The 14,033-nt window shown below is 46.2% G+C and overlaps 1 protein-coding gene across 2 annotated transcripts in view; it reads left to right on the top strand.

The window, feature by feature from the left end:
- Positions 1-14,033, top strand: part of prepl (prolyl endopeptidase like) — an 86,462-nt gene that overhangs the window by 55,946 nt on the left and 16,483 nt on the right. For both annotated transcript variants that reach the window (XM_070889349.1, XM_070889348.1), the window contains exons 10-12: positions 2,622-2,838; positions 8,211-8,360; positions 9,744-9,864. In XM_070889349.1, the coding sequence (XP_070745450.1) occupies positions 2,622-2,838; positions 8,211-8,360; positions 9,744-9,864 (488 nt within the window). The remainder of the gene's footprint in view (positions 1-2,621; positions 2,839-8,210; positions 8,361-9,743; positions 9,865-14,033) is intronic.

Genomic DNA, 14,033 nt, shown 5'->3' with positions numbered 1-14,033 from the left:
TCCAGCACCATCACAAATGTGATAAGCTAGCTCAGTGCAGAATAGGAACCAGCCTGTGATCTTCACTGTTTACATAGCTTACACAGTGCATCTACCAAATGAAAGCATGAATCATAGAATGGCTACAGCATGGAAGAAGGCCATTTGGCCCGTCGAGCCCATGCCAACTCTCAGCTAGTCCCACTCCCCTGCCCTTTCCCTGTAGCCCTGCAATTTATTTTCCTTCAGATAATTGTCCAACTCCCTTTTGAAAGATCAGATCGAGTCTGTTTCCACAACCCTTTCAGGCAGTGCGTTCCAGATCTTAACCACTCTGCGTAAAAAAAAAAAGAAGCTTTTTCTGTCGTCACCTTTAGATCTTTTGCCAATCACCTTAAATCCGTGCCCTCTGATTCTCGACCCTTCTGCCAATGGGAACAGTTTCTATCTACTCTGTATAGACTCCTCTGCTCCAAGGAGAACAACCCCAGCTTCTCCAGTCTATCAATGTAACTGATGTCCCTCATTCCTGGAATCATTCTTGTAAATCTTTTCTGTACCCTCTCTAAGGTCTTCACATCCTTCCTAAAGTGTGGTGCCCAGAATTGCACACAGTACAGTTGGAGCCGAACCAGTGTTTTATACAGGTTCATCATAATTTCCAAACTTTTGTACTCTATACCTCTATTTGTGAAGCCCAGGATCCCGTAAGCCTTTTAAACTGCTTTCTCAACCTGCCCAGCCACCTTCAATGAGTTGTGCACATATATCCCCAGGTCTCTCTCTTCCTGCACCCGCTTTAGGATTGTAACATTTAGTTTATATGTCCTCTCCTCATTCTACCAAAATGTATCACTTCACACTTTTCTGCGTTAAATTTCACCCGCCATGTGTATGCCCATTTCACCAGCCTGTCTATGTCTTCCTGAAGTTTTATCAATATCCTTCCCTATACTTCCAAGTTTTGTGTCATCTGCAAATTTTGAAATTGTGCCCTGTGCACCCACGTCCAAGTCATTAATATATATCGAGAAAAGCAGTGGTTCCAGAACCGACTCCTCGGGAACACCACTGTGTACCTTCCTCCTGTCCAAAAAACAACCGTTCACCACTACTCTCTGTTTCCTTTCACTTAGTGGCACCAATAGAAATTATACAAAGGGGAGAAACAAATCTGTACTGGTCTAGACCACCAGACTTTTCCGCACAATGGTGCATTATCCCTTCTCGGCCTCTCTATAGCCTTCGACATAGTCGATGACACCAGCTTCTTCCAGCATTTCCCCTCACTGTCTAGTCCTTGCCTGGTTCCACTCTTGCCTATCCAGTGGGAACAAAATCATTTGTATCAATGGCTTCTGTTGCCCCTGCCCCTGCCCCTGCATCGCTACCTGCAGAATCCCTGAATAATCCATACTTGGTCCCCTCCTCTTGCTTTTCTACATGCTGTCCCTTGGGAACATCATCCACAGGCATAGGGTCAGCTTCCACTTGAATGCTGATGATATCCCGCTCTACCTTTCCATCTGTTCTCTCAACACTGCCTCTACTGTCAGACTGCTTATCGGATATCCAGTCTTGGATGACACACAACGTTCTCTAAACTTTTGAAAGAAAGAAAGAACTTGCATTTATATAGCGCCTTTATCAATCTCACGACGTCCCAAACTGCTTCACAGCCAATTAAGTACTTTTGTGTAGTCAATGTTGTAATGTAGGGAAACATGACTATTAATCTGTGCACAGCAAGATCCCACAAACAACAGTGAGATGAATGACAAGCTAATCTGTTTTATTTATGTTGTTTGAGGCATAAATGTGAGCCAGAACGCCGGCAACCTCCCTGAATTTCTTCAAATAGTGCCATCGGATCTCAGCATCATTTTTGACCCCCCCTGCCCATCTTCCAGCTGAGCTTCTGACCAAATGTCATTGTGAAGACCACTTACTTCTAACTCAATAACATAAGCCTGCCTCCACCCCTACCTTAGCCCATCTGCTGCTGAATTCTCATTCATGCCTTTGTCACCTCCAAACCTGACTATTCCTGTGCTCTCCTGGCCTCCCTTTCTCATCCTTCCATACCTTCAGCTTATTCAAAGCTCTGCTTAGTTCTTTCCCATCCCACACCACGTCCTACTGCCATTTTTCCATTCCTAGTTGATCTACATTGATTCCCAAACCCCCACCACTGCAAAATTAAAATTCTCATGTTTAAATCATCAACTCACCACTCCCTAAACCCCTCCGCCTCTCATTTTAAGATGCTCCTTGAGCCTATCTTTTGGTCACCCCATTTTCTTTGGCTTGGCATCTGTTTTTCCTCATGCCTCTGAAGCACCTTGAAGCATTTTTCTATGTTATGGGTACTATATAAATGCACGTATTTGCTGATGATGCTGGAAAATACATGGTTGTAAATGTTCAGTTTTAGAAAATGGAGAGGGGACAAAAAATTGCTCCTGTAATAAACTTGTTTATGGTTTCAAGTATTTCATTCAGTTTGGAGGAATGGCGATCCTTTTTTAAAATTCGAACAATGTTTGGAAGATTTTTCCTTAATTAAGTAAAGGTCACATTCCTGTATATTGTACTGATTTGATTCTAACATTTGCTTGAATATATTTTATTTTCCATGCCAGAGGTGGCGGAGAGTTGGGTTTAAGGTGGCACAAAGCAGGTCGGTTGAACAAGAAGCACGTAGGCCTAGACGATTTACGGGCTTGTCTATGCCACTTGCACACAATGCGATATTCAAACCCAAGGCGCACGGCTCTCTCATCAAACAGTGCAGGTGGAGTCCTGGCAGGGAGCTTGTGCAATGCATCACCTGATCTTGTCAGAGCTGTTGTTTTACGAGTAAGTTGGAAAATATAAGTAACTCTTTTTAACTGTTAATTTGAAAAATATTGTCCAGATAATGAACTAGTATCAAATGCTATCGGGTCTCCTGTGGCATTGCTAATGATAAGTCACTGTCTCTGTTGTATTTGTGTTGCCGGTATATTTTCTTTCTTTCTCTTGTACGACTCTCTTTCTTCCCCTCCCTTTTCTGGTTTTCACTGTCTCTCTGATCTTTGCTGGTTCTTTTTTCTTTTGCTTTCTCTCTCTTTTCTTTAGTTAGTGAGAGGTGCGGATGCTGGTCGTTTAACAAGCCCGGTGAAGGGATCTGATCAGGACTATGGGCAGATTTTGGATCTGGGTGATGCGAGTGGCCCAGCAAAGATGACAAAATGGCTTTCGGGTGATAAGTGGTTGGTCGCAGGGCCCAGGATATCAGTGAAAAGCAAAGGAAGTGGTGGCACTACAACCTCTCCCTCCAGCCTCACCCATCTCTCTTCGGCCTGTACCCTCCCTTCATATCTACTCACACCTAGTGTCCTCCCATCCCTATTCTCATTCATTTCCCTTTCAACAATTTCACTCCACGCCTTCAATTCCCCATTCATGACTGTCCTCTCTTTCTGCCTCTTTTCCTACTTCCCATTACTGTTCCTGTCCCATCCCCTAGAACTATCATTACCACAAAGCATCCAGCCACCATTGCTCCCCGATACAGTCAGCGAATACATTACAAGTACAATGTATGCTTTAAAAAACAATCTACAGGTTTCCCAGCTCTATCTCACTACCATTTCTCTAAATTGTCAGACTGCCTGTCCGACATCCAGTTCTGGATGAGCAGAAATTTTTTATTGGGAAGACTGAAACCATTGTTTTCAATCCCCGTCACAAATTCCGTTCCTTAGCCACTGACTCCATCCCTCTTTCCAACTTCTGTTTGAGACTGTTCGCAATCTTGGTGTTATATTTGACCCTTAAATGAGCTTTCGACCACATATCGCAGCATAACGAAGACCACCTATTTCCACCTCCGTAACAATGCCCGTTTCCACCCTTGCCTCAGCTCATCCACTGCTGACTCCCTCATCCATGCCTTTGTTACCTCTAGACTTGACTATTCCAACGCACTCCTGGCTGGCCTCCCACATTCTACCCTACGTAAACTACAGGTGATCCAAAACTCAGCTGTCCATGTCCCAACTCTCTCCAAGTCTGCTCATCCATCACCCCTATGTTCGCTGACCTACATTGGCTTCTGGTTAAGCAAAGCCTCAATTTCAAAATTCTCATCCTTATTTTCAGATCCCTCCATGGCTCGCCCCTCCCTATCTCTGTAATCTCCTCCAGCCCCACAACCCCCAACGAGATGTCTGTGCTCCTCTAATTGTGCCCTCTTGAGCATCCCTGATTATAATCGCTCAACCATTGGTGGCCGTGTCTTCTGTTGCATAGGCCCCAAGCTCTGGAACTCCCTGCCTCTCTTTCCTCCTTCATGCTGCTCCTTAAAACATACCTCTTTGACCAAGCTTTTGGTCACCTGTGCTAATTTCTACTTATGTAGCTCGGCGTCAAATTTATTATCTCATAATACTCCTGTGAAGTGCCTTAGGGCGTTTCACTACGTTAAAGGCACTATATAAATACAAGTTGTTGTTGCATAAATCCCCTCCCAGTCTCCAATGCAGCCAGCATGTTCTGGTCTCCCCTTGCCCCTTCTGCTGCCGTCCCCCCCCCCCCCGGCCTTCATCACTCCTCGGGCCTCGGCAACTCGTCTTCCCACTTGCTGTTCGACTTCGCCGCCACCTTCGGTCTGAGTTGCAAGTCCATTCCCCTGCCTTGCTGCTGCTGTTTCGGTTGTTACTGATTTGGCTGCCACCCCTTACTGTGCCTGTTACTTTGGGCTTCAGCATTGCTTTGCAGTCATTCTCCTCCACCTAGTGCCATGGGCCTTGCACTATTGTTTCCTTGCTCCCTCTGCCACTGTACTTCATATGCCCACCTGCGAATGTTGGCCGATCTGCTACTCATGCCCCTTTCCCAAGCCTGCTGCCTCCTCTTACATGTGGAAACTGATGCTGTGTTTTCAGATGGAGTCACCAAGGGGCAACATGTAGATGAGAAATAGGAGAGGGCCAAAGATAGATCATTGTAGGACACCAGAGGTAACAATGCTGGGTCAGGAAGAGAAGCCATTGCAGGTGATTCTCTGACTACGATTAGATAGATAAGAATGGAACCAGGCAAGTGCAGTCTCACCCAGCTGGACAACGGAGGAGAGGCGATGGAGTACGATATAGTGGTCACCTGTGTCAAAGGCTGCAGAGAAGTCCAGAAGGACGAGGAGGGATTGATTGCCTTTGTCACAGTCGCAAAGGATGTCATTTGTGACTTTGACAAGAGCCGTTTCGGTAGTGTGGCAGGGGCGGAAACCAGATTGGAGGGATTCAAAAATGGAATTGTGGGGGAAAATGGTCACGGATTTGGGAGACGACAACGCGTTCAAGGACTTTGGAGAGGAAAGGAAGATTGGAGAAGGGGCGGTGGTTTGCAAGGGTGGAGGGTCGAGAGTTGTTTTTTTAAGGAGAGGGGTGATGACGGCAGATTTGAGGGAGAGGGGAACAGTACCTGAGGAGAGAGAACCGTTAACAATGTCAGCTAACATAGGAGCCAGAAAAGGAAATTGGGTGTTGAGCAGTTTGGTGGGAATAGGGTCAAGGGAGCAGGAAGTGCATCTCCTGGACAGGATGAGCTCGGAAAGGGTATGAGGGGAGATCGGAGAGAAACTGGAGAAAGATGTGAGGTCAGAGCTAGGGCAGGGGCTTCCTTCGAGGAAGTTTGACCCGGTGGGCCAGGGGAAGGAAGGGAAGAGGCAGAAGCAGCTAAACGAATGCAGTGTCATCTAATTTCCAGCTGTGATGGATATAGAGTGATGCAAGTGCAGGGAGTGTGTACTTTGTAAAATTTTTAATACATTATTTAGATAGATGTTAACTGAAATTCACCATTCTGTGGCCTTTTTATAGTAAAACCCTTCTATATTTTGTGGTTTTAAGAGTGTTGACTATTTTCAGTTGAATATTTAGTACCATTGCATTAAATATTGAATTATTAATTGAACAAAATAAAATTACAAACTCAAAGCAACAGTCCCTCTACCAAAAATGAAGTATATCTTTTTTTGCCACTCACTCCTGAATGGATTGAATTCAGCAGGGGTACAGTTCTATGGGCAGTGTCATTTGGCTCACCTCTAAGTCAAAAGGTCATGGGTTTACCTTAACTCCAGTTACTTGAGCACACAATCTAGGTTGACAATCAGTTCAGTATTGAGGCAATGCACTGCCAGAAGGGCTGTCTTTCAGACGAGACGTTAAACTGAGCCCAGTTTGCCCGTTCAGGTGGACATGAATGATCCCGTGGCACTATCTGAAGAAGAGATGGACAGTTGTCCAGGTGTCCTCACTAAAATTTATCCCTAATTCGAACACCTCTGAGAAAATGGATTAGCAGATCATTTAATCTCATTTTGTTTGTGAAACCTTGCTGTGTGCAAATTGGCTACCGCATTTGTCACTACAGTTGAAAATAAATTCGTTGGCTGTGAGGCATTTTTTGACATCCTGAAGATGTTAAAGGCACAACATAAATGCAAGTTCCTTCTTTAGTGTACCCAGCTGTACCTTGCTCAAGTAACTTTTCTTCAGGTGTGAGTCTGGCTCACCATTTTGGCCTAGTTGCCTATGGCGAGATATTGGTCGCAAACTCGGCGCTGGGTAGCGCCCTTGGTGGTAGGTGGTCTGAGGCCTGGTTGGGCTACAGGGTACAGCTGTAAGGACATATTTGTCGTAACATTTGTATCAAGCCAGACGTACAGTGCAAGGTCCTGGTCCAGAGGCAAGGGGATTCAAGACAACTGGAGACCAGGCTCTGCTGTATGGGCCTAGTTCATACACATGCATACTTCTACTGTCCTCCTTCCCGCAGGACCTCTCTCCCTGGATTTCATAGGACGCAATGGTGACCTTGTGAACTCACTGTTGGCTGGTGCTGTACTGTTCCTGGGCCACAACCCCACTGCTGGTCTACACTGGGCCACAGGGTCGTAGACCAGTAATGTAGGAAACGCGGCAGCCAATTTACGCACAACAAGCTCGCAAATGTGATAACCAAATAATCTGTTATAGTGATGTTGATTGAGGGATAAATATTGGCCAGGACACCAGGGATAACTCCCCTGCTCCTCTTCGAAATAGTGTGATTGGGTCTTTTGCATCCACCTTGGGTTTAATGTCTCATCCGAAAGAAGGCATCTCTGATAGTGCAGCACTCCCTCAGTACTACACTGGAGTGTTAGCCTAGATTTTTGTGCTCAAGTCTCTGGAGTGGGACTTGAACCTATAACCTTCTAACTCAGAAGCAAGAGTGCTACAAAATAGCATGTAACTAGATGTGCAAATAAATGCTTTCTTTCTCCATCAGTTGGCTCTCTAATGCTCCCAATCTTACCCCTAACTGGCCTACATATGTCTCTCTTCCTGTTGTAGGGAGAGATACTGTATAATGGCCAAAACTATTTCATATTACTACAGTGCCCCAGCATGTGTTGGCAACTTCCATAAGTGGAATGATGTCCTCAGTCCATCAATGAAAATACATTTAAAAAACAATTTGTGCTATTTCCCATCTGTTGAGGCTGTGTAAATGGAACGTGCAAGTAAGTGGAAATTGTGAAGTTAAGTCTTATCAAAGTTTTTCTTGTATCAAAATCTATTAAAACCTTTAGATGACAGGAATAACATTATGACTCACCATGTGTGTGCTAAAGCCCAAATCCATTCATGATTCAGCCATATGAGTAAAGTAATGGAGAAAGGGTTGGTCACACACTGAAGGAAAAATACTGGAGATTGTTGGTCAGTTGCTGCATCTGCTTTTTCTTTTCCTTGTCACTAATCAAGACAAGACTGGTTAGTTCTGGAGAACTTAACATTTTCACATTTGAAACACCCAGCAATTGCCTGACACTATTGTGTAAGATGGTGTACTGGTGCAGCATTTGCGAGTACTGATCATGCAATGGTGAGAAAGAACCGAGATTTGTTCCCCCTTTTATTGGTTTCCTGATTTATTTGCACTTCTGTAGAGTCTCTCATTGAGTCAGTCCTGGACATTGTTTGCCTGCCAATAGTTGGCTGTTGCCTATCAAACCACTCTGTCTGTCACAGGCCTTTATGTATGGCCCGTGGAGACCTTTATCAATAGAAAAGAGAGAAAAATAGAGGGTTTTTATACATTCCACTTTTTTTGAACAGTGTTCTTTTCACGATAATCATAGCTTGTAATAATCTCAATAAACTGCTGAGTGGATCAGATTTTTTGCTTCACAGGCTCCTTTCCTTGATGTTCTCAACACCATGCTGGATCCATCATTACCGCTCACCATTGAAGAGCAAGAAGAGTGGGGAGATCCTTTGTCTGACCAAAATCTTTTCAAATACATTCAAGCCTATTGTCCGTATCAGAATATTAAGCCACAGGTAATTTTAGTTGTTTGTAAGGTTACGAGTTTACTGGGTCTTAAAGTGTAACTTTGCTGAAGATTCAGTTCAGTAACTTAAGAGGCAAACTTACTTTGAAAGTTTGCACTCAAATCCTTTTCTCAGCTGACATGTGACTCTTCTCCCTTCCCTCCACTTCAAAGGCAAGTGTGCTGGAATAAGCAGCGAATTCCTCCATTAATGGTATATCAGCTTTAGCCAATCAGGCACTTTCTAGTGGTTGACTAAATAGCAGCCTTAATTGTGTCTTTCAAGGTACAATGTAGGGTGTAAAAGAAGGACAAGTATAAAGTAATAATAAAAAGGTGAATGTTTTGGGACTGACCACTAACTCAGTTTGATAGCTGCACCGCAGTAAGATAACCACAGAGATATTCCTGCGGTTAAGGCTTATCAATGACTTGGACTTGGGTGTACAGAGCACCATTTCCAAATCTGCAGATGACATAAAACTTGGAAGTATAGTGATAGACTTCAGGAGGACATAAAAAGGCTTGTGGAATGGGTAAACATGTGGCAGATGAAATTTAACGTACTTCCAAGTTTTGTGTCATCTGCAGATTTGGAAATGAAAATGCGTAATACAGTGGGTTAGACATGAGCCTCTCACCTCTGGGTCCTATGTTTTTATCTAGCCCGTGCTAATAGGATGAAGGTGTAATGCAAGAAGATAGCCTTCCTTTACTATTCCCTCCGTCCTCCACCTGACCTGCCTTTCTCCATTTACTTTAAGGATCCTATGTGAAATGGATAGTCTCGCTTCAGTTCCTTTTGGACATGGACCCACAGCACAAATTGACACTAAAAATCAGGCGGGGTGTATAATGGGTGGCCGATCTGCTACCGCCAGTTTTCCACTTGCCAGTGAAACTTAAAATCAGCCCCGGGTTGTCTGTGATGTGAAACCATTCCATTTTCCAGCACAAACATGAGGAACACAAAATTGTGTTTTGTTTTCTTAAAAATGTGACATCAGCAGTGGTCCTGCCTTGGACGTGTTACTGAGCCTGATGCTGGAAGGCAGCTCAATTATCAGCATAGATACACTCATCAGTTAGAGCGCTTCTACTGTAGAGCTGTTGTATGAATACAGCTCCCTCACACCGTTGATCTTAATGGCTCTTTCAAACATTTCGCTTCCCTGATACTTAGTGAAGTTATGGACCACCAGTTCAAAATATATCTTTTTAACTTCAGTTTTGGGATATTATGATAACCACCGTCACAATGGTATTGCAGATAACGTTTTGCTTGTTGACACTTTGAAATTTAAAATAAAATAGCTTGGGAATTTCTTTCATTTTTCTGAAAGTGTAATCTAAGCAAGAATTAAGATTTCAACACTCTTGGTTGGTTTTCCAGAAATACCCTTCTGTATTCATCACGGCCTACCAGGATGATCAGCGTGTGCCACTGTCCGGGTTACTAAGATATACAAGCAAACTCCGGAATGCTGTGGCTGTTAATATGTGTAATACAACAGGTGAGATTGGCTACCACTATGCCTTTAAACCCCATGTGCTTGTTCTATTACACCAAGTTGTGTAGTGTTTCTGGAATTTAAAACCAATTACAGGTTTTAAGATCATATATTTATTTAAGTCAAGGTACATATAATCACACAGCAATCACATAAATACAACAATTTACACTATTGCAGTACTTTTCAGGTAACAAAATGTCTGAGGGGAGTTAGCACATGACCAAGTACACAGTCACTGGTATTTAGTTGACTGTGGACCATTGGGTAACACTACCAGGTGGCTGTAGGCCAAACAAGGGGAAGGCAGGGTTAGGAGTTTATGGTCACCTGTTGACGATAATCTTCAATTACTGTTGAAATTTCTAATGATGGAAGTTGGTGCAGTCTTTAACTGCTGTTGAAATGGTAGTTAACACTGAGTGTGAGATAATGGGCGTGAAATTTAGTTGGGTATCGCCTCCTGTTCGCGCCGCGGAGTGGCGGTAAAGCGTCGCTCATGGCTTAACGCCCGGTCGCAAAGATTTTAGTGACGCCTGGAAAATTCAATTCATTTTTACCGGCAGCGCTAACAGTTATCACCTTGCCATCTAATGCCAGCCAGATCATGACGTCAGAACACGTGCAATACCCCGCTAGTGTCCCGGATGCAAACTTCGGTTTGTGCGCCTCACTTGCCGATAGCCACTGAACACACCAGAGAAAGCAGGCGGTCCCAGCTGCTTTGGGCAATGCCGGGAGGGTATTTAAAGAGGTGAGCAACCGGGTTCCTCAGAGGTCACACTGAGTGCTACGTTTCCACATAGCACAGTGCGTGTATTTCTGAGATTGCTGTGGCAATTGTCTTCATAGTTACAGTTAAGTAGCGATTTCCAGTGTGTATTTAGATGGATGCAATGCTAACATGCCACCTTCGCCTCCTCCAAGCAATTGATAGGCGGTGTTTACAGAGAAGGGAGATTGGGAATGTGGGGCCACGAATGAGAAGACCCCATAGATGTCGGGGCAGGAGGCCTTGCCCCCCACGGGTTAGCACTTGTACCTAGACATGTCTGAGTGCGTTAGAAGGCTGCAGTTCCGCAAGGAGGTAGTCACCAAGCTGTGCCATCTCCTGCAGCCAGAGCTAGAGGCTGCTATCGGGACCAGGACTTCACTGTCCGTCGCAGTAAAGGTCACTGGCGCTCAGTTTCTATGTCCCCGGCTCCTTCCAGGCTACACAGGGAACATCTGCAGCATGTCGCAATTTGCTGCTCATTGCTGCATCCATAATGTCACAGACACTCTGTACTACAGGAGAATGGACTACTTGACTTTCCCATGGCAAGGGAGGAACAGGTGGAACGGTCATGTGGGTTTGCCATAATAGCGGGCTTTCCAAAGGTTCAGGGCGCCATTGATTGCACCCACGTGGCATTGCGTGCACCACACCAGAATGCGGAGGTGTTTCGCAACCTCCAGGCTACCACACTCTCAATGTACAGTTGGTGTGCGACCATACGCAGCACATCCTCAGTGTGAATGCCCACTATCCTGGCAGCACACACGATGCTTTCATCCTGTGGGAGAGCACTGTGCCACGACTCTTCCAGCCACCACATGAGGGTTGCAGCTGGCTGCTTGGCAACAAAGACTATGGTCTAGCGACCTGGCTCATGACACCCCTCTGCAATCCCAACACCCATACTGAGCATTGGTACAACGAGAGCCATGTGGCCACCCGAACGGAACCTCAGAGCAGACTATTGGGGTGCTAAAGCAGCGTTTCCCATGCCTTAACCACTCTGGACGTAGCCATCAGTACTCCCCTGATCAAGTCTCACTCTTCATTGTGGTCTGCTGCATGCTGCACAACCTGGCCATCATGAGGGACCAGGCATTGCCACTAGGGATTGCAGCTCCACCTCAGGAGGAGGAAGAGGAAGAAAAGCATGACGATGCACAGTATGGCGAGGCAGACGAGGAGGCATTGTGCCAATTCTGCCGCTGAAAGGGCCACACGTCAGCGTCTCATCCTGCATCGATTCCGTTGAATCAACGACCAGATGATGACTGGGCCTCATCGTCACATCGCTATGTGCTAGGCTCATGGCGCAGCTCTGCGAAATTGTCAATTAATACACATGGCGGCAATGCAAACAGTCAAATCAACATTTTATTATCTCTAACAGGAGTGTGCCCTCAAGCAGCACACCAATAACCCTTCACCAGCAATTAATAAAGAATGTAACAAATGCCCCTTGAAACAGCATAACACACAAGCAACTTCATGAATATATATACAAACGCCCCTCCCATCTGAAATACAAAACCAGCCCCCATGAACCATATTATGCCAAGACCCTTCCACAAATAACAGACATCAAACATCAGCAGTGAAATATGTGCAATTATATTTACAGGATGTGGACATCTGGCCATGGTGGGCAAAGTCTTTATTGGGGCTTAGTCGCACATTTCCCACCCTTTCCCTTTCCCTTTTCCTCTTTCCCACGCCTAGTGTTCCTCCTTAATGTGTCCGCAGTGCTTGCAACAACGCTGCTTGAAGGCTACTGTGTCTGTGAGGCAGAGACAGCAGATGGCCTAGCAGGACACCCTGGCCCAGCTTCGGGCCTGGAAGGCCTGGCTGCAGACTGCACCACCTCAGCATAGGTGGCAGCAGTCTGGTATGGGTGGGGTGCAGAACTTGGCAGGTGCAAAGGCGAGTGGCAGTGGTGGGAGCTGGAATGCTGTCATCATGAGAGGACAGCACCTTCCATTTCCATTGACCCATTGTCATTCCCCTGGGGCAGAGCATCTGGAGCAATCGGCTGGAGCACAGACTGTTGGCCTGCTTTGGCACCGTTGGACTGTGTGGAATTCAGAGAGGATGGCAGCAGTCAGTGCTTGTGTGCATCAATCTGCGTCTGTATGAGAGCAGACTGAGTCTGAAACGCAACAGACTGAGAATTGATGCCACCAAGCAGTGACTGCATCACATCACTTGTGTAGCTTCGGCCTGTGCTGTGATAGCTGCTGCCATGTCAGCCATGGCACGTGCCATCACTTCTGGGACCCACGGTCGCTCGTCGACTCCAACATCCATTGGTACTTGCCAAGGATGGGTTCGATGGGATGTTCAGAGGCACGGGCAATGCTTGAGGAGGCCTCCCCCAATCTCTCAGCAAGTGCATCCATGCTCTGCGGGACCCTTGCCAATGCACCCATAAGTTCACAGTGCATCCCCTGAGACTCTGCCGCCGTACCCTCCAAATCCTGAGTCACACTCAGCAGGACTTGGGCACCGACTCACCCTCCGGGGAGCTGGCCCCCGAGCTTCCCTTCGCGCTGGGCGTTGCTGCAGGCCACTGGGTCCACGAACCTCAGGCTCGTCAAACCCCAGGAGGATCGGCTCATGCATCGAGGTGGTGTCCCCGCTGTCTGCAGCAGATGGATCCTGCCGGAGTGGCGCAGATCTGTCGTCCCCTTCTTCCTCGTGATTTCGGGGGTATAGGGTCTCATCTAAGAGGGAAAGGGGATGAACATACTGTCACTGTCCCCAGGAGGCTCGGCTTCCCCGACTGCTACCGAACCCCCTTGTGCGTCCATGAGGGCAACCTCTCGGTCTTCCAACACCATGAGGGTGTGGAGTTCATGCTCCCCTCCTCCAGTCCGCATTTGTTGGCACCTATTATGAGCGAGTTTCGCTGCAATAACAAACAGAAGGTGGTGTGAGTAAGTGTGCCGCTAATCGTCTGCCACATGTGCCTTAGAGTTGAATAGCTGCTACTGTATGGAAGTATGCAGATGTCCATTTGACTCACAGTAGCTGCGCAGAGTAGCTGTGTGAATGGTGGTATTTGGTGGCTACCAGTTTAGATTAAGTTTTGCAAACGCATATAAAGAGTGAAATGGTAGTTAGAGTAGGGATCAGGAAGGAGAGCTACGCTGGAGGCCCAGGGTATGGCTGCTGAACTGAGGTGGAAATTTGCAGCTCTCTTCAGCAACCAAGCCCATGGGCTGGTACACATAGTGAAGGAGCAGCTACTGCACAGACTGTACGTTGTGTGAGACAGTGAGGTTCACATTATGGCAAAGTAAGGTTAATAGAAAGGGTACTCGCCCTGACAACCCGAGTGAGGTCGTTCATCATCTTGCGACATTGTGTAGCAGTTCTGGGCTCCGTGCTCATTGCC

Source organism: Pristiophorus japonicus, chromosome 9 (assembly GCF_044704955.1).
Source record: "Pristiophorus japonicus isolate sPriJap1 chromosome 9, sPriJap1.hap1, whole genome shotgun sequence".
In the NCBI taxonomy this organism is placed as follows: domain Eukaryota; kingdom Metazoa; phylum Chordata; class Chondrichthyes; family Pristiophoridae; genus Pristiophorus; species Pristiophorus japonicus.
Note: the sequence above shows the minus strand (reverse complement) of the source record. Positions and strands in the feature narration are given on the sequence as shown.